Consider the following 24,704-nt stretch of genomic DNA (forward strand, 5'->3'; position numbering starts at 1 on the left):
CATGGGCCCCCCAGTCTCAGAGATGCTCCTCAGAAGCACAACCACTGATGGTTTTTCTCTTGGAAAGCTGAAGTTCACATTAACATTTTAGCAGCCTTGATGAGTCCTGCAGCAAAGCAAACTCCTTAGCTTTGTTTATCCCTGATTTGTTTGACCACAGAATTTTTTTCTGTTGGGGGGAGAGGCTGATGGATGCAGCCCCTGGCTCAGGGAAAATTTTCCTGCCCCTTTCCTTCCCAGGCCCACCGAGGGTCCCTGGCAGGTGTGGGTACTCTGGTGGGCCTGCCTCACTGCCTCCCAGTTGGACCAGGCTCACTTCCAGTTTCTCTCCCTGGCCTGGGCCCTGCAGGTGATCAATGTGTGCTCCGACCAGAGGCTGCTGGACAGCCTGCGGGACTGCAACAAGCTGCTGGACCTGGTGCAGAAGGGCCTCAGCGAGTACCTGGAGACCAAGCGGAGCTCTTTCCCCAGGTGGGCACCACCCGGCCCACGCCCACTTGTCAGGGTCTGCCCATGAGGCTGGGGCATTGAGTGCCCTGCTCAGGCTGGGCTGCAGGGATACCAGTGGTGCTGGGCAGCCGGGACCCAGGAGCCCACCTGACCTGCTCCTTCACCCTTGTTCCCCTGGCAGATTCTACTTCCTGTCAGATGACGAACTACTAGAGATCTTGTCCCAGACGAAGGATCCCACAGCCGTGCAGCCCCACCTGCGCAAGTGCTTCGAGAACATTGCCCGGGTGGGTAGCTGGGCCTGGGGCCCAGGGCCAGGAACACTGGGGCATCTTCCCAGGGAGAACATCTTTCCTTTTGCACCAACCTCTTTTTTTTTTTTTTTTATTTCAGCATATTGTGGGGATACAAAAGTTTAGGTTACATATATGCCTTTGCCCCACCCCCCAACCCCCACCAAGCTCTTTTAACGGGAAATGAGGTGGCAAGTGAGATTCCTGGTCTTTGGAGACACACCCAGAGCCTGTGAGAGGAAGGTCAGCTGCAGAACTCCCAGTTCAGGGGAAGTCCTTGGCTCCCAACTCATCCAGGGGCTCCCTGTCCCCAACACACTGAGGTGTTGGCTGGGTCAAGAAACCCATAAGGCCAGAAGACTTGTGACCCTCCTCATCTTCCCCTCACCTACCAAGGAGGCTGCATAGACCTACACAAGACGGGGGCTTGCAGGGCAGGCTTGGCCTCCTTCCCAGTGTCCATGCCTGCTGCATGCCGGGCCTGTGCTGGGGCCGGGCCACACCTGGGGACAGGCCCATCCAGCCCACACCTGGTCAGGGAAGGCCCAGCCAAGACAGATATGCAGGTGGGGCAGGCCCCGAGGCACCCTGAGGCAGAGCTCTCCCCGTCAGGTGGAGGGCACTGGTGGGGCTGGCCCTGAGGCTGTGGTGGGCAGAACCTCTGGGCACTTCGGGTAACCCTGCTCCTGTTCCCCCGTGGCCCACAGCTGCTGTTCCAGGAGGACCTGGAGATCACACACATGTACTCAGCAGAGGGTGAGGAGGTGGAGTTGTCCTTCTCCATCTACCCCTCCAGCAATGTGGAGGACTGGTTGCGGGAGGTGGAGCGCAGCATGAAGGCCAGCGTGCGCGACATCATCGAGAGGGCCATCAAGGCCTACCCCACGGTGAGCCCTCGCAGCCCGGCCCCTCCGCACCCGCTTGGTGCCTCTCTCTGCCTCATCCTCATCCTCCGGCTGCAGCCTTCACAGCCATTGCTCTCGGCCAGCCGGGCGGCCCCTGGGGACTCAGGCAGGAATCGGAAAGCTTTCCCTTCCACACACACTCTAGAAAGTGAGGCTCACTCCTAATAATAATCGTGGTGGCGTTACGTTTTGAGCACGGACTGTGTGCCAGGCCCCAGGCCGGGACTCACCTGTGCTATGTCTCTCGGCCCCACAGCCGGCAGCTGGGCTGCGCTTGAGCCCCGTCCTACAGAGTCAGTTCAGAGATGTCTTCTGCCCGTCCCCGAGAAGCCCAGAGCTTAGTGGCTTCTCTGCTTTTGAGGGACTGGTGGGATGAACAATTTGAGTCCAGAGTTTGAAAGGCCAAAGCAGGGGACAACATTCAAGGGGAGGAGAGGGGACACAGTCAGCTGTCTTGGTCAGCCTGCCTATGCTTCTTTCCAGATGCCCAGGACCCAGTGGGTTCTAAACTGGCCTGGCCAGGTGACCATCGCCGGGTGCCAGACCTACTGGACCATGGAGGTGGCGCAGGCTCTGGAGGCTGGTGACCTCAAGAGCCGGCTGTTCCCCCAACTGTCCCAGCAGGTAGGAGTGAAGATCGCCGTCCCCACACACCCACACCCAGGAGAGCCCAGTCCCTCCAGGAGTTTTTCCTATTTTGAGCCTGGAAGAGGCCTGGGGTTGCATCCAAAGAGCAGAAGGTCAGACACTCCTGAAACGAGTGTCTCACAACCAGCCACCAGCAGGAGGGACCAGGGGTCTGAGGAGGGCTCCCAGGCCAGGCAGGTGCACCTCCTGACGGTCACTGAGGGCGCCACATACCTGGGTCCCTCCCACACTGTCCTTCAGGCTCTCCTTGCTCTGCACTCTGGCTCGTCACCAGGCTCCGCCACCTGGCTCTTGAAGGCTCAGATGGCGCCATCCACTGCAGAGAGGCAGTTGCCATGCATGTGCCTGTTTTTATTTACTTCCTTCCCCTGTGCAGTCCCTGCGCTCCCCCATCCCAGGCTGTCAGAAGCCCCCCAGAATAGAAGGGCTGTTCATGGTGGAAGCCCACCCTCTGGGTGAGGGAGGGGGATCTTCCCCGTGGCTCCCTGATCTCTGACGGTGCCTCCCATTCCTGAAGCTCAGTGACCTGGTGGCCCTGGTGCGGGGGAAGCTGTCCCGCATGCAGCGGGCAGTGCTGTCGGCGCTGATCGTCATTGAGGTCCACGCCAAGGATGTGGCGAGCAAGCTGATCCAGGAGGCTGTGGTCAGCGTGCATGACTTCGAGTGGATCTCACAGCTGAGGTGAGGCGGGGCCACCCCCAGGGCCACAGCTGCTCTCAGGTCCCTGTCCTCAAGGTTCTGAGATAAGCTGGGCTGGGTGCCTTGATGCCCTCATTCCCCAAAAACCCCCTCTCCTTGACTGCATAGCTGCCTAGTGGCCTGGACCCCAAGGCCCAGGAACCCATGTCCCTGCATTACAGGTACTACTGGGCAAACAGCGACCTGTACATCCGTGCCGTGAATGCCGAGTTCATCTACGGCTATGAGTACCTAGGCAACAGTGGCAGGCTGGTGATCACACCCCTCACCGACAGGTGAGCGTCCTCCAAGCTCTCTCCCACACTGAGACCCTCCCTCCGGTTCTTGTTGGCCCAGGAGCAGGGGACCATGGCCACTCCATATGATCTGCTCCATCAGAGCAGTGCAGGGTTAGGAGCATGGGCTCTGGGTTCAAATCTCTGCCCATCACAGGTAGAGTGACCTTGCACGGGTGACTCAAACCCTCTGTGTCTCAGTTTCTTCTGAGGCCTTCTCAGTGTGGCCATGAAAATTTCCTGAGCTGATATGAGTAAAGCTCTTAGCATGTGTGGCACTCACTCGGTAGGTATCTAATGGGTGTGCGTGTTACTGTTTGTATCAGTCATATCCTTTAAATGTGCCAGAGAAACAGACCTTGAAAGAGACATAATGGCGAGTCCCTTTTTAAGAATTCTCTTCTAAAGCAATCGGTGATTTCATCTTTCATCTTGCTGCTGTACTTAGTACCAGCTGGATTTTCAAGCTGGGTTTTGAGGAAGGGAAGTGAAGTGTGCCCACAGGTCGGCCATCCCAGCGGGTCCCCGAGCAGAGCTCTGCAGGGCTGTGAAATGGGGCAGAGAAAGCACTAGACGGGTGGCCGCGGGCTCCAGTCCTGACCCTGGCAGGGCTGGGCACACCTGGGGCCCTGAGTGGGGGAGGAGTGACAGCCACCTGTCCACAGGCCCTAGAGGAGGAGGCTGTCCCATGTCTGTGGAAATCCCAAGGAAGGGGGCATGTCCAGGACGTGTGTGGCAGTGCCCACCCCCTCTCCCTCCTGCAGGTGCTACCTGACACTGACAGGAGCCCTGCACCTCAAGTTTGGGGGTGCCCCAGCTGGCCCAGCTGGCACGGGGAAAACTGAGACCACCAAAGACCTGGGCAAGGCCTTGGCCATACAGACCGTTGTGTTCAACTGCTCTGACCAGCTCGACTTCATGGCCATGGGCAAGTTCTTCAAGGGCCTGGCCAGGTGAGGCGTGGTGTGAGGTGGCCGGGACAGCACAGGATGGCGGGGCTCTCCGGGGTGGGCTAGACAAGGGCACGGCTTCGGGGGCTGCTCACAGGATGGTGGGGTCAGAATGGGGTGACAGGAGTCAAGGGCTTGGCCCCAGTGGGCACTAGGGGTGGCGGTGGGATTGTGGCTGATCTGGTGGAGATTGCCGTGGAGGGCTTCCTCCCCAGCGGAATCGGAGGGGCCCTTGGAGGGGTGCCAGTGCGGGCTCTGAATGCATGTCCCCCGCCGATGCTCTGGCCTTAGTGCTGGGGCCTGGGCCTGCTTCGACGAGTTCAATCGCATCGACATCGAGGTGCTGTCTGTGGTGGCACAGCAGATCACCACCATCCAGAAGGCGCAGCAACAGCGGGTGAGCCTCGGGGGCACCACCTGCACTGCCCCGCCACCCCCACCACGCCCTTACCTGCCACACCCGTGCTGCCACGCAGCTCCCCACACTGCAGGCTGAGAAGCCAGGACTGGGGCCTGCCCTGGGTCCAGCATCTCCCAGCTCGCAGGGGCACAGCATGCTCCCCACCCCCACAGAACTATCCCTTGGAGGCACTGGTCCTTTCTCGGGCCTTATGCAGGGCAGCCAGGGATCTTGTCCTGGGTGCAAGAGCTGAGGGGCTGGCATACAGTCCCTCCCCGCTAAGTAGGGCCCTGAGCCCTAGTCAGGGCTGAACTTGACTGAGTCGGGGAGATTCAGTGTCAGGAACTGGGGGTGGAGGGAGTGGGAAGCAGATGTGTGGGGACCTCAGAGGGACTGGAGCCAGGACCCGAGAGAGGATCCAACCCATGATCAGGGTCCAGTCCTGGCCAGGACAGGAGCATCAACAGGGGATAAGTGGGTCCATCCAGAGGAGGGGACAGGGCTGGGCGCCCTTGCCCAGATGAGTCACCACCCTTTCCCCTGCAGGTGGAACGCTTTGTGTTTGAAGGTGTGGAGATCCCGCTGGTGCCGTCCTGTGCGGTGTTTATCACCATGAACCCGGGATACGCTGGCCGCACCGAGCTGCCTGACAACCTGAAGGCAAGTTCAGGCCCCGGCAGCGCAGGAGGCGCCGGAGCTCTGGCTGGGCTCAGAGATGTGAAATCACTTATGCAGGACACACAGCCGCTTGGACTTCAGGGACTGAGTTCCCCTGCGGCAGCCCCTGCCCAGGGGTCCTAAAGCCCCCCCCCCCAATGGAGGGGAGGCCCCAAGCTTACGCTCAGGGCATGGAGGGGTCAGGGTTGCCTACGTTTGTGTCAGGGGGCATGTGATGGGGGCTGCTCAGGCTAGGCCTTCGAGAGAAACAGGAAGACAGGAGCCAAGTGGGGCCATCTCCTGGGAGTTACATGGGGCAGGTTCAGATCAACATGAAGGCCAGAGCCGTCCGGCCACAGGGGCGGGTAAGCCTCAGCCACGGCAGGCGTGGTGCAGAGGGCAGTCCCAGCATTCGCTGGAGCGGAGGGCCAGGTGAACTGCCTCTGGGGGCCAGATGGTCCAGAGAGTGGCTGGTGTTTTAGGGACGAGGGCTGCCTACCGTTCACGCACCTGCCCTGTGCCCCAGGCTCTCTTCCGGCCCGTGGCCATGATGGTTCCGGATTATGCCATGATCGCTGAGATCTCACTCTACTCCTTTGGCTTCAATGAGGCCAATGTGCTGGCTAAGAAGATCACGACCACCTTCAAGCTGTCTTCGGAGCAGCTCAGCTCCCAGGTGAGGCCCCGCCCTGATCAGGTTCCGGGGTCTGAGAAGTGCGGCTCACCCCAGCCTCCAGAGCAGCTCGGAACTCACCTTCTGCTGGGCACCTGCCGCGAGGGCCGTGCTCTGGGCTATGTGCTTTACAGGCACTGTCTTGTCGACTCCTCCCAGCAGCCCTGTGGGGTGGGAGTTACATGCCCATTTCTCAGCTGAGGACATTGAGGTCCCAGGCAGCTGAGCCTGGCCAGGCACAGTGCAGCGGGAGCAGGAACAGAAAGAGATGCTCACCTGGCGGGCTTGGGTGCGAAGGAGGGATGATCATTAGGGAACCCAGAGCCACATGACCCAAAGCTGGGGAGCAAGCGCACCTTGGCCTCATGGGGCCAGAGCAGGGTGGCTGGGCGCCCCCAAGCCTCCCAGCACCTTGGGCCTTCCTCTCCGTGTGCTGAGCCCAGGTTCAAGGGCAGACGGGGCCGGCACTGGTGGAGGAGCTTTCCTGTTCAGCTCAGCTCTCAGGCAGGGTCCCCCTCTGTGGCAGCAGAGACAAGTCCCACCTCCAGGCTTACATGCTACCAACTTAGTTTCTCTTTCTTAATAGTTTCAGAAGAAAATGCCTGGTGTTGCCCTAATGGGCCTTCTCTAGGTCACCTGCTCGTCCATGAGCACCAATCACTGTGGCCAGGGGGCAACCATGCTGCCTTTGGCCAGGTGCAGCCCACCAAAATCCATGGGCCAGAAGAGATTCAGTCCGTTAAGAGGAAAAGCAGTAATAGTGTGCGCCTGGGTGCCAGCACTCACACACACCCTTCTTTCCAATTACCTGCTTTGAAAAATCCACACCCCGCCCCGCCATTAGAGCAGCTATCCCACATGGCTCTGGAAATGCACTCAGCCCTTCCCCAGTGGCGATGACCCACAGTCAAGCCTGGTGTCTTCATGCAGCTCCAAGTGCCTGTGCTATCTGTGGGTTAGGTCTAGACGTAGCCCTCATAGTCTGGCACCACGGGGCAAAGTGACGGATTTAACTATTTCCATCACACCCACTGTGCAATGGGGAGAAACAGAACCAGGGTGGTCTGGAGAGATGTTGCAGGAGAATGTTAGAGGGAAGCTCAAAGGCTATGGAGGCCCAGCCATTTGTTGCACAGACAGGAACCTCCTTCATTCACTTTTCCAACACAACTTGAGTGCCTCCCTGCCTTGGTGATATGCTGGGACTGCAGGGATTTAGCAGTGACCAAGGCAGAATGGATGCAGAACATGTGACCCAGGGCTGGACATGGTGGCTCACACCTGTAATCCCAGCACTTTGGGAGGCCAGGAGTTCAAGAACAGATAACCTGGCCGGGCGCGGTGGCTCACGCCTGTAATCCTAGCTCTCTGGGAGGCCGAGGTGGGCGGATCGTTTGAGCTCAGGAGTTCGAGACCAGCCTGAGCAAGAGCGAGACCCCATCTCTACTAAAAATAGAAAGAAATTATATGGACAGCTAAAAATATATATATAAAAAATTAGCCGGGCATAGTGGCGCATGCCTGTAGTCCCAGCTACTCGGGAGGCTGAGACAGGAGGATCGCTTGAGCCCAGGAGTTTGAGGTTGCTGTGAGCTAGGCTGACGCCACGGCACTCACTCTAGCCTGGGCAACAGAGTGAGACTCTGTCTCAAAAAAAAAAAAAAAAAAAAAAAAAAAAAAGAACAGATAACCTGACAAAGGGAGAGAGCCATTGGAATGGTGAAATAGAGGGTGCCAGAGGAGCCCAAGGAGGGGCACCAGCACAGGCAGGGGCATGTGGGTGGTTACGGAGGGCCTGGAGGGGAAGTGACATTTCAGCTGTGGCCAGGGGGCAACCTGAGCTGGTGATGAGGTGTGGCTAGGTACCAATTACCAGGTGGGAGGCAGTGTGCGCCACCAGAAGCCCTGAGAGGGACAATGCCTACCCACGGCTCCTTACATATGGTGATAGGATCATTATGACTTCGGGATGAGAGCCGTGAAGACTGTGATCTCGGCTGCTGGGAACCTCAAACGAGAAAACCCCAGCATGAACGAGGTGAGCTCTGTCCAGGGGCTTCCGGGGAGCAGGGCTCTGGGAGGGCTGCTGGGCAGCTGGAGGGGCATCTGGCCTGCCACCCTGCAAGCTCCACTGGCAACTGCTGCAGGAGTTGATCTGCCTCCGGGCCATCCGCGACGTGAACGTCCCCAAGTTCCTGCAGGAGGACCTCAAGCTCTTCTCCGGGATCGTGTCCGACCTGTTTCCCACCATCAAGGAGGAAGAGACTGACTACGGCATCCTGGACAAGGCCATCCGCAAGGCCTGTGAGAAGAGCAACCTCAAGGATGTGGATGGTGAGCCGTGGGCCCTGCCTCCCCAGAGTCCCAGAGCCAGGCGGGTCTGTCTCTGGCCACCTTGGAGTCCTGGGCAGGGGGACAGGGATGGGACACTCAAGCCTCAGGGTCCCCCACACCTGGCCAAGAGTGCTGCAGGCTGGGGCTCTCGGCCAAGCAATCCAGGGACAGGGCAGGTGCCCCTGGCCGTCTCCACCAGAACCCACCTGGTGTTGGGGAAGCAGGTGCTGTCCCCTTCCCAAGACCTCATGATTTCAGCCTTCCCATGTGAGGACCAAGGGCTCAGAGCCTTGCTTCCCCAGGCGCCGGCTCCTCTGCACCACCCTCTCCCACTTGGGGCAGGAATGGTGCTTCAGCGCCATGTTCCAGCCACCACTCCCCTCTTCTGAGGGCTGCCTGGGCTCCATGCCTCTAAAGAGACTTGCTCACTTTCTCGTGTTCCTTGTTGAGTGACAGCCCTGGCATCATTGTGCTAAGGAACATTTGGGCCCTTCCTTAACCAGCTTGTTAGAAAATCTACCATGTGGCTGGAAGGGCTCTGGGGACACTGCCCTTAAGGAGACTCCCTGTCACCCCAAGCCCTCTTCCCTCACAGTAGGGTGAAGCTCTCAGTTGAGCCACCACACGTCCACGCAGCTCGAGCTGTCGTCCCCACCGTCCTCCAGCCCAGCCATCCCCTCCTCTTCTCCCAGACCCCTCCACTTGGCCCTTTAGCTAGAGGGTGTTCCTCCAGGAAGTCATGCCTGGCCACCCTGGCCACACAGGGCCCTCCTGTGGGGCCTGAGCAGTTGAGGGCCCTCACTTAGCCCAGCAAGTCCTCTCCGCAGCACCCTCCATTGCTCTTAACTTCCACGTAAGGCTCTAAGGTTTCCTTCTCAGGCCACCATCCGCGCCCCAGCGTGCTTGTTGAATGAAGCCTCAAACTCTTCCCTCCCTCACAGCCTTATGTCAGCTTTGCCATCCCTGGCTCAGTGGACCTGGGACCCCTAGACCCGCAGGGCCACAGCCATCACCACCCCCTTGGGCTAAGGCTTGTATTCCCTACCCGTGTGGGCCTGGCCTCTGCCACGGCTGGCAGCTGTCTCTACAGCTCCTCACTGACCCTCGGAGTTTGTCCCCAGGATTTTGCCCCACATTGGCCAGGACTTACTTGGGGTGGTGCTCTCAGCAGGATGGGGCTGACGTCGGTCGTGGGGCCTGTGACAGCCAACACTGAGCAGGCTGTGACAGCTGCCCACCTGACCAGTGAATGTTAAGGAATGATAGTCACGATGGAGATAACGGCTGGCATTTAGACAGTTCCTATGAGGTTGGTGCTACCGCTGTCCTCATTCTACAGATAAGGAAACTGAGGCTCAGGGAGTGAAATGACTCACCCAGGGTCACACAAGCTAGTGGTGTAGCCAGGACCCACACCCGTGCTCTGACCCCGGGCCCCCCTGCCATGTCCCGCAGGCTTCCTGACCAAGTGCATCCAGCTCTACGAGACCACAGTGGTGCGGCACGGCCTCATGCTCGTCGGGCCCACAGGCTCCGGCAAGAGCAACGTAAGTGGATCCCAGCTGGGCAGCCCCGCGCCCCACAGTGGTCCCGAGGGATGGGGTGGCTTCAGCAAGGGGTGTCGGCCTCCGCTTGTACCCCTTGGCCTCTAGGACACCTCTCCTACTTCTTGCGCACCCCAGCCCACTCTAGCCCTGCTCTCTGGGGAGCCAGGAGGCTCACTCTCGGGGGCCCGTCTCCTCAGTGTTACAGAGTGTTGGCAGCGGCCATGACGTTGCTGAAAGGGCAGCCGTCCATCAGTGGTGGCGTGTACGAGGCCGTCAACTACTATGTGCTCAACCCCAAGTCCATCACGATGGGCCAGCTGTACGGGGAGTTCGACCTGCTCACTCATGAGTGGTGAGTAGCCCTGACCTCCAGCGACCGCCCTCTCCTGGACCTCTGGAGGCTGTGGGCCATGGCACCCCTTTCCCTCCCTTAGCCCAGTGGAAGGTTGGGCGCTCAGGCCCTGCAGCCCAAAGGCTCTCTAAGTGACCTTCCTCACCCCTACCCCAGGCCTTGGTTCCTTCATCTGCAGTGGGGACATAATGGCACCATTATTATGCTAAGGCAAGAATGAACTTAACACATGAAAAGTGCCCCAACGGTGTCTGGAGAGCAGTAAGCCTCAGTAAAAGACTGGGAGAGGCTGGTGGGACCCCGAGGACCCCTGCGCCCAGGCTGGGGTGTGCATGTTAGGGAAAGTGCGCTGAGACGGGAGGAGGGCAACTGCATGGAGACCCCCAAACACCAGCACCTGAGGGTCTTTTCTCTAGAGCTCTCTGTTTCTCCAAAGAAGAGTCTGCAGTCTTCTGCTGGGGTTGTCTGCTTGGCTTCAGTGTCCTGGGGGCCCAGGCGGGATGGGCCCTGGGGAGGGAGAGTCACCTGCATTTCCCAGCGTGGGCTGGTACCGCTCCCCAACTCTGGTGAAGGGTCTCACCCGCATCTGCACCAGGCTCTTATGTAGGTATTAATAGATGGGGGGTCCGGGGGTCAGACCAGAAAAATGTCCCCTGTTAAAGAAAAAAATTATTCAGTGATACTTTTCAAAGCATGGTAAGGAAATGTTATTCAGGACCATCATGATGTCGTGATAGGTATAGGGACACCGCAACAGGGTCTTACAACGGGGGACAGAGATTGGGCTTAGCTCTGGATACAGTGTGGGCATGTGGGAATTTACAGCCAAGGAGCAGGGTAGGGGTCGGTAGATGGAAAAATACAGAAGGTCAAGAGGAAAACCAGGGGTAAAGGGGGTTCTAGCTGGAGACAGGCTGGGGGATCACACATCTCAGGGAGGGCGTTGGGGGGTGATCAGGTATCAAGAGTCCTGGCTAAACCGACTGAGCAGGGCTCTCTGCTAAAACTGGATTTTACAAGGAAGTGCGCAGTCAGGCCAGGGGGAAGGTTCCGGCGCCTCAGGTTGGCCCAGCAGAGCATCTTTGTCAGCCCTGCCACCCACTGCCTGCGTGCAGTGCCTCCCCCACCCCCTTTTCCTGTCAGGGTTTTCCAGTAGCTGCTTTTAATGGGACGTCGTGGGGATTCAGCAGGGAGGGCATATAAGCGCATACTTTCATTACACCATGGTACACCAAAAAGTCCCATTTTTCCATTTATAATTTTTAAAAGAATGAAGATATTGAAGGAATAAATAAAGCAGGGTAGGCCCAGCCCGGGGGCCAGTTTCCCGGGGGCCAGTTTGCCGGGAGCCCGCCCAGCGCCACAGCCCTCTCCTGCCCGGCCCTGCAGGACAGACGGGATTTTCTCCTCCCTCATCCGGGCGGGGGCCATCGCCTCTGACACCAACAAGAAGTGGTACATGTTCGACGGGCCGGTGGACGCCGTCTGGATTGAGAACATGAACACGGTGCTGGACGACAACAAGAAGCTGTGCCTCAGCTCCGGGGAGATCATCAAGCTCACGGAGGTGCGGCCCCCGTGCGCCCCCTGCTCTCCTCCGAGGCAGGGTGGACCTGGACCTACACCACGCTGGCTGAGCTTGGTCTCCCTCCATGCCTCCCTCTTGGGGCCATGGCTGCGTCTCAGACTGTCACTGCGACCTGCCCAGGAGCCACCAGCAGGCAGGAGCTTGGGCACGGCTCCCAGCACCCCTCCTTGGCCCCGTGTCCTGGCCCAGGGCCAGGATGATGCCCTGCCGCTCCCCAGCTCACACTGCCTCGTGCCTCCCAGGCCCACTTGCAGCTGTGTCAGCCCCATCTGGGTCAGGTGTCCACAGGTCCTGGCACCATGCCCAGGGGGGTCTGGGGGACAGGTGGTGTAGACCAGCACAGGGACCTCTCTGGTGCGTGAGGGACAGTTTTCAGAAAAAGAGGGCTATGGCCTGGCATGAGAGCAGTTCGCAGTAGCTATGCTGAGTTGAGCTCTTGAGTCCTTCTGAGAGCACCTGGCAGTCGACATGGACCTGTGTCCGTGTGCATGGGGTGGAGCAGGGCACAAAGTTCCTGTCCTATTTCCCCAGGCCTCTGGAGGTGCCCAAATGCCCTGCCCCTAGGCTGGCCAGAGAGTCTCAGCAACCTCCCAATGTGGGCTCTGCATAAGGACTCCAGGGAGGGCCACGTTATCACCTGTGGGCCCAGGGATTCCTGCGTCCCACCCCGCACTGCCCTCCCCCATGGCCTGCCCATGGCTGCCTCTCCCAGGATGACAGCCCCTCCCCATGGCCCTGTGGCCCTTGCTCCAGCCCTGGGGACTGGCAACACGCCCACTCACACAGTTCGTATTGGCTCCAGGCAATGACCATGATGTTCGAGGTGCAAGACCTGGCAGTGGCCTCGCCAGCCACGGTGTCCCGCTGTGGCATGGTGTACCTGGAGCCTAGCATCCTGGGGCTCTTGCCCTTCGTCGAGTGCTGGCTGAAGAAGCTCCCCACTGTGCTGAGGCCCTATGAGGAGCATTTTAAGGCCCTCTTTGTCAGTTTCCTGGAGGTAAGCCAGGCCACAGGTATCTCCGGCCCCGGCGGGTCAGAGGGCACTGTGGCCAACAGCCGTGAGAACTGGGTGCTCACCCCTGCAGGAATCCATCGCCTTTGTTCGGTCCTCGGTGAAGGAGGTGATCAGCTCGACCAACAGCAACCTGACCATGAGCTTCCTCAAGCTGCTCGAGTGCTTCTTCAAGCCCTTTCTGCCTAGAGAGGTACAGCCCTAAGCGGGGGCTGGGTGCCTGCTCCCTTCTGCCCCCTCCCCCCCACTCCTTGCCTGGGCCCCCGAGGGCTGGGGAGAGAGACGCGGGTTGGTGGGGCAGGGGTCATGGGACCACACCATCCCATCTGCTGTAAGGAAACAAAGCTGTGTGGCCCCTGCCCCACTTCCTCAGGCCCCTCAGTGCTGTTCCTACCTCAGCCTGGTGCTGTTCCCTCTGTCCCCAGGGCCTCAGGAAAATACCCCCTGAGAAGCTGAGTCGCATCCCAGAGCTGATCGAGCCCTGGTTCATCTTTGCCCTGATCTGGAGCGTGGGTGCCACCGGGGACAGCAAAGGCCGCACCAGCTTCAGTCACTGGCTGCGGACCAAGATGGAGGCTGAAGAGGTGAGTCGGCAGCCCCGGCCTGGGCGCAGGGACCGGTCCACTCAGACCTGCTGGGCCTCACACCCTGACTCTCTCCTGGCCCTGGCAGCTGACTCTGCCGTTCCCGGAAGAGGGCCTGGTGTTCGACTACAGGCTGGAGGACGCGGGGATCAGCAACACCGAGGACGATGAGGATGAGGAGGAGGAGGGCAAGAAGGTGCCTCAGGCCGGGCTGGGCAGGCCCCTGGGTGGTGGCTGTTTTGATCGAGGTATGATGACCAGATAGGAGGCCATGGTGATGGTCACCAGGTCTCAGGCTGGGGGTCATTTGCATCGCCTCATGCATCCTCACAGACCCATGGGGTGGCCGTAATTGTACCTGTTTTCCAGACAGTGGGGGTCACAGCAGTCCCACCCGCTGTCTGGTGGCAGAGCTGGACCTGGACCTGGGGCTGGAAGAGTGTCTCCCTCCCCAGCTGTACCCACTGCCCCCTCCGCGCAGATGCTGAGCCCAGGGACCGGCTGCCTCAGTGCTGCTGAAAGGCCCCATTTGCCCCAAGGCTGGGCTCCCCTGGGGTGGGGGGAAGCCCCTGTGGCCTACCTCAGTGTCCCCAGCCCTACTATCAGCCAGCAAGGGTTCCATGAGCCCACCCTCATTCCAAGCTCAGGACCCGGGCCCAGGAGGAGGGGCCAGAGAGGTGTCTGTAGAGACTACACAGTCACCGTGCAGAGTCCTGCTGGAGGCTTACAGCGCACATTTGGGCCTAATGGTCAGCAGTGTCCCCAGTGGGACATGTTGATTTGGCCATAGTGAGCCTCCATCAAGGGAAGTCTGCAAGGTGGGTCAGGGCTGTGGGGGAGACCGGGCCAGGTGGCCTCTCAGCATCCAGCTGGCACCAGCACCCATGGTTCTGGCCCCATGGTTCCTTGGGTAGCCTGAAACTAGACAGCAAACACCCCTGCATTCTGGGTTGTGCAGTTCCCGGAGCATCTTTACGAAGAGACCCAGGGGCTGGCAGTCCTTAGGGAGCCCCCACTGGGCAGCTGTGTTCAGAGAGTCCCCCATTCCTGGCGGTGTGTACTGGGAGCACTGGCCCCAGGCAGAGAGCAGGGCACAGGACTTCCCACCTCATCAGAAGCAGCACCAACATTGCCGCTCCTTGCCTGCTGCACTTGGCCACAGGGCCACAGCCAGCAGAGGGGCAGGGCAGGGTTCTGGGCCCACCCCTGAGCCACCTGTGGTTCCAGGTTGCCTGGGTGAAGTGGATCGACTCCTCAGCCGCATTCACCATGATGCCAGACACCAACTACTGCAACATCATCGTGCCCACCATGGACACCGTGCAGATGTCCTACCTGCTGGGCATGCTGCTCACCAACTCCAAGCCCGTGAGTGCCCCAGCCATGCCCTGTCTCCGCCCACTGCAAGGCCCAGGTTGGGGGTTGGCTAGCCTCCCGCACTGACCAGGTGGCAGCTCCTGTGTGCTGGGCGCACTATGCACTCCGCCTGCACGGTCCCCGCTCTTCAGGTGCTGTGTGTTGGGCCGACGGGCACGGGGAAGACCCTCACCATCTCCGACAAGCTCCTCAAGAACCTGCCACTGGAGTACATCAGCCACTTCCTCACCTTCTCAGCCCGCACTTCAGCCAACCAGACCCAGGACCTCATTGACAGCAAGCTGGACAAGAGGCAGGGCACCCCTTGTTCCATCCTCAGCCCCAGTGTCCCCCAGCTCAGCTGAACCAGCTGCTGTCTCACCTCCCACCAACTGATGTTCCTGTGTTTGTCAGAAACCTCCCGGGGGAAGCTGGCGGCTCCCCAGAGGGCCCAGGGCTCCCTCGAAGACTGCTCCAGAGCCTTCCCCCCAGCAAGAATTCCTGCAGAGCCTTTCAGTGGGTGGGCTGGGCCATGGGGCTGTCTTTGAGGTGCCTGTTATCCATGTGCCTCGGAGGTGACACTAGCCTCAAGGGAGCTCAGCCCTAGGCCAGCCCGTCTGAGAGGTCCCAAGATGTTCAGAACAAGACGAAGGGCTGGTCAAGATGTCTAGCAATTTGGAGGAGGCCGAAATTGAATGAGGGCTTCCCAGAGGCAGAGCCGCTATCTTGTTGCCCCTGGGTTCTCAGAGGACGCCCTGGGTTCTCAGAGGACCTGGTACCCATGGGTGCTGGGCTCACACAGCCCCTCCCCGCAGGCGGAAGGGTGTGTTCGGGCCACCCCTGGGACGCAACTTCATCTTCTTCATCGATGACCTGAACATGCCGGCCCTGGAGACATACGGCGCACAGCCGCCCATCGAGCTGCTGCGCCAGTGGATGGACCACGGCGGCTGGTATGACCGCAAGATCATCGGTGCGTGCGGCCGTCCTGCATGGCGGGGTGAGGGCTGGGTGTGCCGGGCGGGGGCACAGAAGACATAAGGCTGAAGGATCATCATACTTGTAGGGGCCTGTGAAAATATGTTAACTTCTCTTAAAATTGGTAAGGGGGAATGACCTTTTAGGTCAAAGAAAAATTTTAATGTATATTAATATATTTGTCTTTATGCCAATATTGTTGTAAATTATAATTTTTAATTTCTTATGGAGGGGGTGCCCACAAAGGCCATAATGCAGCCTGGAGCAGGGCCCTTCCTGACTCCCTGCCCTCACTCCAGGAGCCTTCAAGAACCTGGTGGACATCAACTTTGTCTGTGCCATGGGCCCCCCGGGTGGAGGCAGGAATGCCATCACCCCAAGGCTGACACGTCACTTCAACTATCTGTCCTTTACTGAGATGGATGAGGTCAGCAAGAAACGCATCTTCTCCACCATCCTGGGCAGTTGGACAAGTGAGTCCTGGGTCGGGGCAGGGGAGATCATGGGCCAAGACCCAAGCCCAGGCTAGCTGAGTCACGCCAAGGACGGCTGGACAGCCATGGAAAGGATGGAGTGGCTGAAACACTGACCACAACCTCAGCTTCACCCCTTACTCACCTTTATTACCTGTGGCAAGCTTATGAACCTCTCTGAGCCTCAGTTTCTTCATCTGTAAAATGGGTGATAATATTAGTACCTACCATTGCAAGTCATGAGGGTTAAGTATGGTATTGCATGCAGGGCACCTAGCATGAAGCCTGGCACGTGGTGATTGCTGAATATATGACGCATACATATGTGTATGCTTTACCCATATATGTACACATGTACATGTTAGTACTTAACCAGAAACTTTGGCGGATATTACTTTTGTAAATCAGGAAAAACCACCAAAATAGAATGGACAAAGTGGCCCTGAGCCTTCATGGGGCTTGGAGAAAAGTCCACCCCAGGATGCCATTTCCCCCCAGCCCACCTCCCTGCAGACACACACTCTGACCTGCCATGATGGAAGGCCTTCCCTTCTCTGGCCTGGCCTGCCCCCAGGGCTGTAGGCCAGGACTTGCCTGCATGTCCAGCTTGGGGTGGGGAGCACACTGCTCTGAGGAGAGCTGGCAGGGTGGTCAGTGGCTGCCCTGGGAGCTTCCCAGCTGGATACAGCCAGCCAAGGTGGGCAGCAAAATGTCCACCTAACTCTGAGCCTTGTGTCTCTCCCTCCACCTCCAGATGGACTCCTTGGAGAAAGAAGTTACCGGGAGCCTGTGCGTAAGTAAAGTTCCGGGTAGGGGCCTGGGAGGGCCTGGCTGGGAAGGGGGCACCCTCCCAGGGTGAGCCCCAGGCTCTGGGTAGGTGTGCTGGAGCAGGGCCCAGGCGCCGTAGCGAACCATCCTCAGGCCCATGTGGGGCCCTTGGGCCACTGGGTGCCAGAGTGGAGGTTGATACCAGCACTGGCCACCTGCATGGGCTCGTCCTCCCATTCTCATAACCGGTCAGTCCTTCAGTGCCTGGCTTCGTGTCCGACTGATGGTAGATGCAAAGGAAAGGCAAGAAGGATGAATGAATAAAGGAATCCGACAAACTCCCACCTGTGTGGAGAGCCAGAGCTCAAAAGTGAGCCAGCGCTCTCCGAGGAGAGGGTGTGGAGTGATTTGCGCAGGGCAAGCATCCCTCGTGGGCCTGCTGGACCCCGCAGCAGGGCTCTGACCACTTTGGTGTCCGCCCTCACCCACGCCGCCTCTGCCCCTGCTCACCGCCAGCTCGAAGAGGCTGCAGAAGACGGCACCCCTTTGCGCCTCCCCCACACCTGCCTGCTGACCCGCGCCCAGCCCCCCGGCCCTGTCTTCTCTCTTGCGCCCAGGCGTGGACGTCCTGCTCCAGAGCCAGCCCCCACCCTCTGGGGCCTGCTTGCGGATGTGGCCCCACCCTCCTCCAGCACCAGGGCTCCCTCCCTGTGGGGCCGTTCTGCCAGCATGCAGACCACCCGACTCCTCCCATCTCAACAACCAAACACAACCAGCCTCTCTTGCCCCTTCCCACCCACTCTGCCTGCTTTCTCTGCTCACCTTGAGAGCAAAACTCAGAAGCATTGTCTCTTCCTGCTGCACCAGCCCTCCCCCCACTCCCCCTGGGAACGCTCTTGTCACCAGTGGCCTCGTGTGGCCAGACCAGCAATCAGCTCTTGGTCCTCATCTTCCCCAGGGGTCAGCAGCATGGACCCGGCAGAGTCCCCCACCCGCAGCATGCACCTCTCAGGCCTCCCTCCCTCCCGGCTGCCCCTTCTCAGGTTGACCGGGGCTTGTGTCAGCCTCTTCGCTCTCCAGCCACACTCTCCCAGACCATCTGTCCCCCCTCCGACGGTAAAAACCGTCTTGTGCCTATGACACCCCACTTCATGTCCTCAGCCCAGAGCTCTCTCCTGTAGGCCCAACTCCACATCTCCCCTCGACGTCCACTGGGTGTCTCAGACTGACCCTGCCCAAGTCCAACTCCTGGATGCCACCCGCCCCCCCCCGGCACTCTTCTCATCCCAGGTGATGGCAACTCCATCCTTCTAGGCGCTCAAGACAAGATGGAGGCTTAGCGCCAACCTTGGCCCCTCTTCTGTCAGGGGATCCTGTCAGCTCCCCGTTCAGGCCCCGCCACCCGTGCCTAACCCCTGCCACAGCCCCCTCCCTGGGCTCCTTTTGTCTGCCTTCACCTGTCCACGGTCTGTCCCCAAGTCCCACCTGGCTGGGGGAATGAGAATGTCTCTCTCATTCCCCCAGCCGGGGCCCCCCACATTGCTCACTTCACGGAGCCCCTCGTGGAAGCCACCATCGTGGTGTATGCCACCATCACCTCCCAGCTGCTGCCCACTCCAGCCAAGTCCCACTACACCTTCAACCTGAGGGACCTCTCCAAAGTCTTCCAGGGCATGCTCATGGCCGAACCAGCCAAGGTTGAGGTGAGCATCCGGCAGGTGCCCTCCCCAGGGCCTGCGCTGCCCTCGCTGTCCTCCCTGGCCCCACCAGTTTCAGGCCTTCCTGCCCAAACAGGCCCTGAGGGGGCTGTGCCCTCAAGAGCCCAGCCTTGGTGCAGCTGAGCCCTAACTTGTGGCAAAACTCCTGCCTGGGGCCGGGGAGGGAGCCAGGGAAGGACAGGGAGAAAGAGGGTTTCCGGTGGAGGCCCTGTGTGTGAGGAGGCTTGGGAGAGTGAGCAGGAGAGTGGGCTGTCAGGGGCACTGGGGGCTGGAGGGGCCAGGACGGAGCTCAAGCTTTGTCTGAAGGGTGACAGGGAGCCATGGGGGTGATCAGGGACAGACTTGCCCTTTGGAAAGGGACTGGGCGTGTACGTGGAGCCCGGGGCTGGGAAGATGGGGGGAACAGGACGGGGCCAGCCCTGGCCTTGCTGAGCTTGTAGCCAGTGGAGTCAAGAGAAGAGCCTGGGGGTCCAGCCCTGGGGGAGAGGCCGGGGAAGGGATGGAGAGTCAGAGATTTGTGAGCCCCGTCCATGGGCTTGAGTGGTCAGATGTGGGGTGTGAGGAGAATCAAGCTCTTGGGCTTGGGGTGAGGGGAGCCATGGGGGCTAAAAGAGGGGGAAGTGATGATTTGAGGTGCTCATGGCCAGCCAGTGGAGCTGGGTGCCCGGGGGCACTTGGCCAACTGGACCAGGAGCCCAGGGCGTGGAGAGGCCCTGGCAGCGCCGAGCAACGCGCTCAGTTCTCCGTCGGTCAGCGGACAGACCTTCCAGTAGCCCCCACCAGGCCCCAGCCAGGCCATGGCGGGAGGCCAGGCCCAGATGAGGGGTCCAGGAGCTGTAGCCCACCCTCCTGGTGCTTTGAGAAATGGCTGAGGCCCCGGGGCTGAGGGCACGCACTGACGCTGGGACTGCCGCAGGACAAGGTGCAGCTGCTGCGACTGTGGTATCACGAGAACTGCCGCGTGTTCCGCGACCGGCTGGTGAACGAAGAGGACCGCAGCTGGTTCGACCAGCTCCTCAAGAGCCGCATGGAGCTGTGGGAGGTGACCTTCAAGGAGGTCTGCCCCTTCCAGCCCATTCTTTACGGGGACTTCATGTCGCCAGGCTCCGACTTCAAGTCCTACGAGCTCATCACCAACGAGAGTAAGGTGAGGGGCCCAGGTGGGCGCCCTACCCCTGGCGCGGGCCCAGGCCCTCTGCAGTCCCCACTAACAGAAGGGGCGGGACACTGGCACGTGCTGGCTCTCTCTGGGCCCCGCTTGCTCACCTGTCACATGGGCTGCCAGCAGGCCTGCTCCACCAGCTCTGAGAACAAGCCTGTGGCTCAGCTGGGACAGGCTCTATAAACAGGGACATACCGTGCCCCTTTGAGGGCTGTCATCCCACTACAGTGGGGCCACAGGGACCCTGGGGACACGGGTCTTCGTCAGGACCCCAGGGAAGCAGGGCAGAGGCCTCAGTCAGTGGCCTCCGAGCTGCGCAGCTGAAGTGGGCCTCCAAGCAGTTCCTCTCCACACAGGCCCTCTCCCAGTCCCCAGGAGCTCCCCCCGGGCTCAGTACAGCCTAGTGAGCCCCAGGGGACCAGGCAGGGCTCTGACCCTGGCCCTCAGGCCCCATTCAGGCAGACCTGGCTTGTTAAGGCCCAGCATCCTCCGCGCACAGGACGAGCAGTACTGGCAATGGGAGGGGTGAGCCCCCTGGCAGGGAGGGCGTCAGTACGCGGGGTTCCAACCAGCCAAACCCACGGCTGGAGTCACCCCAAAAGTAGCAGCAGGTGAGTTCCTACAAGGGACTGTCCCAACCCACCCTTCGATGGGGCTGCTTGAGATTCCAAAGAGAGAAGCACTAAATGCCAGGGAGATTGGTCCAAAGCATTAATTAGGAGAGATGGAGATGTCCTGCCTAGGCTTGTCCACAATGAGGGGGCTAGGGGAGATCATGTGAGGGTTAAGGAATTTGGCAGGAGGCGAGGCTCACTTCTACGTGCTTAGCAACATGGTTGATCCTTCAGTATTTTAAGCAACAATCTAACTAAGTTTATCAGTGCCTGGGAATGTTCAAGGCCCCGGCTAGGGTTTAAGCCCGCAGGGGAAAACATGCAGCTGGCCAGGTCACAGAGGAAAAGGCAGGGGACCTGGGAGCCCTACAGTAAGTAGAGAGCCCGCTCTCCCGCCCCTGCCCCCGGCTCTGCAGATGATGCAGGTGATCGAGGAGTACATGGAGGACTACAACCAGATCAACACGGCCAAGCTGAAGCTGGTGCTCTTCATGGACGCCATGAGCCACATCTGCCGCATCAGCCGCACTCTGCGCCAGGCGCTGGGCAACGCGCTCCTGCTGGGCGTGGGCGGCAGCGGCCGCAGCTCCCTCACCCGGCTCGCCTCGCACATGTGAGGGCCCCCGGCATGGCGGGCACTAGGCGGCTAGTGGCGGACTGTTGGCTTGACCCATGCATTCTTCCACAGTGGTGGAAGCCCGGGGCAGCCCTGCGGCAGACCCACCCAGCCCGTGGGCTTCTGAAAGGAAGGGGAGCAGGACCTGGGCTCCAAAGAGAGGCCGCAGCAGTGCCTGGGGTGCTGCGGGGAGGGAGGGCAGCGGGGGCATGCAGAGGGATGCCTAGGGGAGGTGGCCACAGGCTGCTCTCAGAATCAGAGCTGGGCAGCTGCCAGGGAAGCACCTTCCAGGCTAAGGGAACAGCTTGAGCAAAGGCCTGGAGGCAAGAGGCAGGTTCAGGGCCTGGAGAGTGTGCAGCTCTGCCCGGGATAGGAGCAAGACTCCAGATGGTCAGGGTGGGGTCTGGGGACCCACCAGCCCTCCCTGCCTGGCCCCGAGCCCCTGGCACACCTCAACCCGCACTCCTGCTTCCAGGGCCGAGTATGAATGCTTCCAGATTGAGCTATCCAAGAACTACGGCATGTCTGAGTGGCGTGAAGATGTCAAGAAGGTCCTGCTCAAGGCGGGCCTGCACAGCCTGCCGGTCACCTTCCTGTTCTCAGACACCCAGGTGCCACCACCACGGCAAGAGCAGGGCTCAGGGCAGGCTGCACACAGCCTCATCCCAGTGTAGCATCCTGGAAGGGGGTCAGTCCTTCATGTCCAGCTCCCTGTCAGTTGGGCAGGTCTTGGAAGGGACCACTAGGATCAGGTGTGGCCACAGATGGGCAAGTCAGGAGCATGGGGCCAAACCCAACCTCTCAGAGCTAAGGGGGTTATAGATCATAACTTAGGCCCCAAGGGCAACGAATGCCCTGGCACCCCACTCACTGGCCAACAGCTGCCCACCTCAAGGACACAGGACTTGTGCCCAAAGTGCTGGGACCCGAGGCTTCTCTCTTGGGGATTGCTTCCTCTGGGGCTCCCTGGGAACAAGGCCCCTCCCCAGGTCTCCGAGAGAAGGAGAGGTTGCTGCTCTCAGGCTACAAGGCAATGAGTGGTGGTGCCTGGCTGGTGGTCAGGACTGGGCTCAGGGGCTGGGCTGAAGCCCCAGAATGTGCCCCACCCTGGACAAAAGCCCCTCTGCTCCCCACCCCTGTCCCGACCCCAGGGCTCCCTGCAGGCGCCACTGAGTTAGTTAGGAAAGTGAGGATGCCCAGGCCATGTGAAAGGGACAAGGACCCATCTCTGCCTGTGGCCATGGTTTCCTCCTGTGAGTAAACTGAGGCACGGAGAGAGGCCTGGAACGTGAGGAGGAATATGTCATACCCCCTACCCAAACCCGGGCCCTGCCACAGCCCAGTGCTTATGTTCAGAGCCTCCACAGTGGGGCAGGCCTGGCTGCAAGTCCTAGACTATGACTATGAGGTCACTTATGAGGTCACCGGTATGTGACTTCTCCGAGCCTTAGTGGCACAGTCTGTCAAATGGGGCTGTTGTGAAGGTCCGGTGAGACCGTGGCTGTGGAGTCCAACACGCAGGGTCTTAGCTCCCCGACCATGTTCCCCCGCCCAGATCAAGAACGAGTCCTTCCTGGAAGACATCAACAACGTCCTAAACTCAGGTGACATTCCCAACATCTACACCGCGGACGAGCAGGACCAGATCATGAACACCATGCGGCCCTACATCCAGGAGCAGGGTCTGCAGCCCACCAAGGCCAACCTCATGGCGGCCTACACCGGGCGTGTGCGCAACAACATCCACATGGTCCTGTGCATGAGGTACGGCAGCTGTCGTCGGGCCACACTGGGTCAGCAGGGCTGGGCGGGTGGGGCTGGCCCCAGGGACACTTGGGCCTGGCCAGCGTGCCACTGGGCCCAGGCTGCTGTGCTGTTGTGTCCTGGCTGCTACGGCACGGGGCTGTGGGAGGGCCCTGGGTTCTGGGTTCCTGGGGGCTTAGTCAGTGTCTCTGGGCCTCATTTGGATCCCCGGCTTCCCAGCCCCATCGGAGAGGTCTTCCGAGCTCGCCTGAGGCAGTTCCCCTCCCTGGTCAACTGCTGTACTATCGACTGGTTTAACGAGTGGCCAGGAGAGGCGCTGGAGTCTGTGGCCACCAGGTTTCTAAATGAGATCCCAGAACTGGAATCCTCCTCTGAAGTAATTAGAGGACTGGTAGGTGCCTTGGTGAGAGCAAGCCCTCGGGGGAGCTAAGTTTGGGGCATGGGCTCGGGATCACTAGGACCTGGGTGAAAGTCCTGGGCCCACCCCGAAGGTAAGCCTTTGTCAGACGGCTTCCCCTGTCTCAGCCTCAGTTTCCTCATCTGTAAAATGGGGAGTGCTGCAGGTTGTCATGGTGCCGGGCACATAGCTACTCAGTTGCTGTCTCCGTTATTGCCTGAGGGCCTCGTGGCAGCTTTCTTGCAAGAGCCCCTCACACGCTCCAGAGACCACAGGAGGATCGTGAGAGTCAGTGTGAGAGGCATGGAGATCCCTGCCACGTCCCTCCTTGGGACCAGGCTGCAGTGGCTTTGTGGGCGCCCAGGGCCCTGTCTTTGCCGGGGCCTCTACACGGCTGGCCTCAGTGGTCCCCCTCCCCGCAGATTCAGGTCTGTGTGCATATTCACCAGTCCGTGGCCAAGAAATGTGTGGAGTACCTGGCAGAGCTGGCCCGCCACAACTACGTGACCCCCAAGAGCTACCTGGAGCTGCTCAATACTTTCTCCATCCTCATCGGGCAGAAGAAGCTGGAGCTGAAAACTGCCAAGAACCGCATGAAGAGTGGCCTTGACAAGGTGGGCCCCGGCGAGGCCTCAAGGCCCACGGCTGGCTGCCTCAGCCCAGGGCGACCCAGCTCGTCTGTCATGCCACAGCCCGCGGGGTCTCACTGGGTGGCCTCCCCCTTCATTGAAAGAATAAAAGTTGCCAGCCAAAGGCACTAAAGCAGGGCACCCACAAATTCTTGGGGGACTGACCCCTTTCCCCCTGGGTCCACTGGGCAACCTGAGGGCCACAGAAGCTGCCACCCACGGCCTCCCTCTCATGAACGAGGGCGGCCCAGTAGGCCAGCTCCCTCTGTCCCCTGTCACACCTGTTTTCCTTTCTGTGCCCCAACCCCAGCTGCTGCGCACTGCGGAGGATGTGGCCAAGATGCAGGAGGATCTGGAGATCATGCGCCCCCTGCTGGAGGAGGCTGCCAAGGACACCATACTCACCATGGATCAGATCAAGGTTGGGGGTGCTCCTGGGGCCCCCGGTCTGAGGATGCTCGGCAGCTCCATACAATCACACGATCGCGAGCTTCCTGACTGCCGCAAGTTGTTTAGCCCTTGTGTGCCCCAGTTTCCTCATTCAGTGGTCATTCATTCCTTCATTCAAGAAATGTTTGGTCAGAACCTATCTATCCTGTGGCAGACACTGCCCTGGGCAGGGGATCCATGAAAAGCAAGGCAGGGGAGTCCAAGCAACCCCAGACAACACTGACATTCACGGTGCGACTGAGGGGCAGGGCCGCCACGGGCAGAGGTGAGACTGTACGGCACGAGGCCCCGCAGTGGAGGCCCCATCCTCCCAGCAGACATGACCGATTCGCATGTTCATTCCGCCAGAAGTAGTCGGGTGTCCTGCTCTGCAAAGTCAGTGCATTGCAAACTCTTCCAGCAGATGGAAAGA

The 24,704-nt window shown here is 60.0% G+C and overlaps 1 protein-coding gene across 1 annotated transcript in view; it reads left to right on the forward strand.

Annotated features, from left to right (window-relative positions):
• Window positions 1–24,704, forward strand: part of DNAH1 (dynein axonemal heavy chain 1) — a 72,599-nt gene that overhangs the window by 34,494 nt on the left and 13,401 nt on the right. The window contains exons 22-53 of the mRNA XM_069473696.1: window positions 350–471; window positions 632–737; window positions 1,451–1,630; window positions 2,132–2,272; window positions 2,814–2,977; window positions 3,157–3,270; window positions 4,035–4,223; window positions 4,512–4,617; window positions 5,167–5,280; window positions 5,804–5,953; window positions 7,902–7,988; window positions 8,098–8,284; window positions 9,740–9,831; window positions 10,029–10,183; window positions 11,573–11,750; window positions 12,574–12,768; window positions 12,857–12,976; window positions 13,209–13,367; window positions 13,456–13,563; window positions 14,595–14,735; window positions 14,876–15,036; window positions 15,539–15,696; window positions 16,001–16,174; window positions 16,929–16,967; window positions 18,467–18,645; window positions 19,577–19,807; window positions 20,853–21,049; window positions 21,528–21,663; window positions 22,608–22,816; window positions 23,036–23,207; window positions 23,636–23,827; window positions 24,153–24,263. Coding sequence (XP_069329797.1) covers window positions 350–471; window positions 632–737; window positions 1,451–1,630; window positions 2,132–2,272; window positions 2,814–2,977; window positions 3,157–3,270; window positions 4,035–4,223; window positions 4,512–4,617; window positions 5,167–5,280; window positions 5,804–5,953; window positions 7,902–7,988; window positions 8,098–8,284; window positions 9,740–9,831; window positions 10,029–10,183; window positions 11,573–11,750; window positions 12,574–12,768; window positions 12,857–12,976; window positions 13,209–13,367; window positions 13,456–13,563; window positions 14,595–14,735; window positions 14,876–15,036; window positions 15,539–15,696; window positions 16,001–16,174; window positions 16,929–16,967; window positions 18,467–18,645; window positions 19,577–19,807; window positions 20,853–21,049; window positions 21,528–21,663; window positions 22,608–22,816; window positions 23,036–23,207; window positions 23,636–23,827; window positions 24,153–24,263 — 4,767 coding nt within the window. The remainder of the gene's footprint in view (window positions 1–349; window positions 472–631; window positions 738–1,450; window positions 1,631–2,131; window positions 2,273–2,813; window positions 2,978–3,156; window positions 3,271–4,034; window positions 4,224–4,511; window positions 4,618–5,166; window positions 5,281–5,803; window positions 5,954–7,901; window positions 7,989–8,097; window positions 8,285–9,739; window positions 9,832–10,028; window positions 10,184–11,572; window positions 11,751–12,573; window positions 12,769–12,856; window positions 12,977–13,208; window positions 13,368–13,455; window positions 13,564–14,594; window positions 14,736–14,875; window positions 15,037–15,538; window positions 15,697–16,000; window positions 16,175–16,928; window positions 16,968–18,466; window positions 18,646–19,576; window positions 19,808–20,852; window positions 21,050–21,527; window positions 21,664–22,607; window positions 22,817–23,035; window positions 23,208–23,635; window positions 23,828–24,152; window positions 24,264–24,704) is intronic.

Source organism: Eulemur rufifrons, chromosome 7 (assembly GCF_041146395.1).
Source record: "Eulemur rufifrons isolate Redbay chromosome 7, OSU_ERuf_1, whole genome shotgun sequence".
NCBI classification, from domain to species: Eukaryota; Metazoa; Chordata; class Mammalia; order Primates; family Lemuridae; genus Eulemur; species Eulemur rufifrons.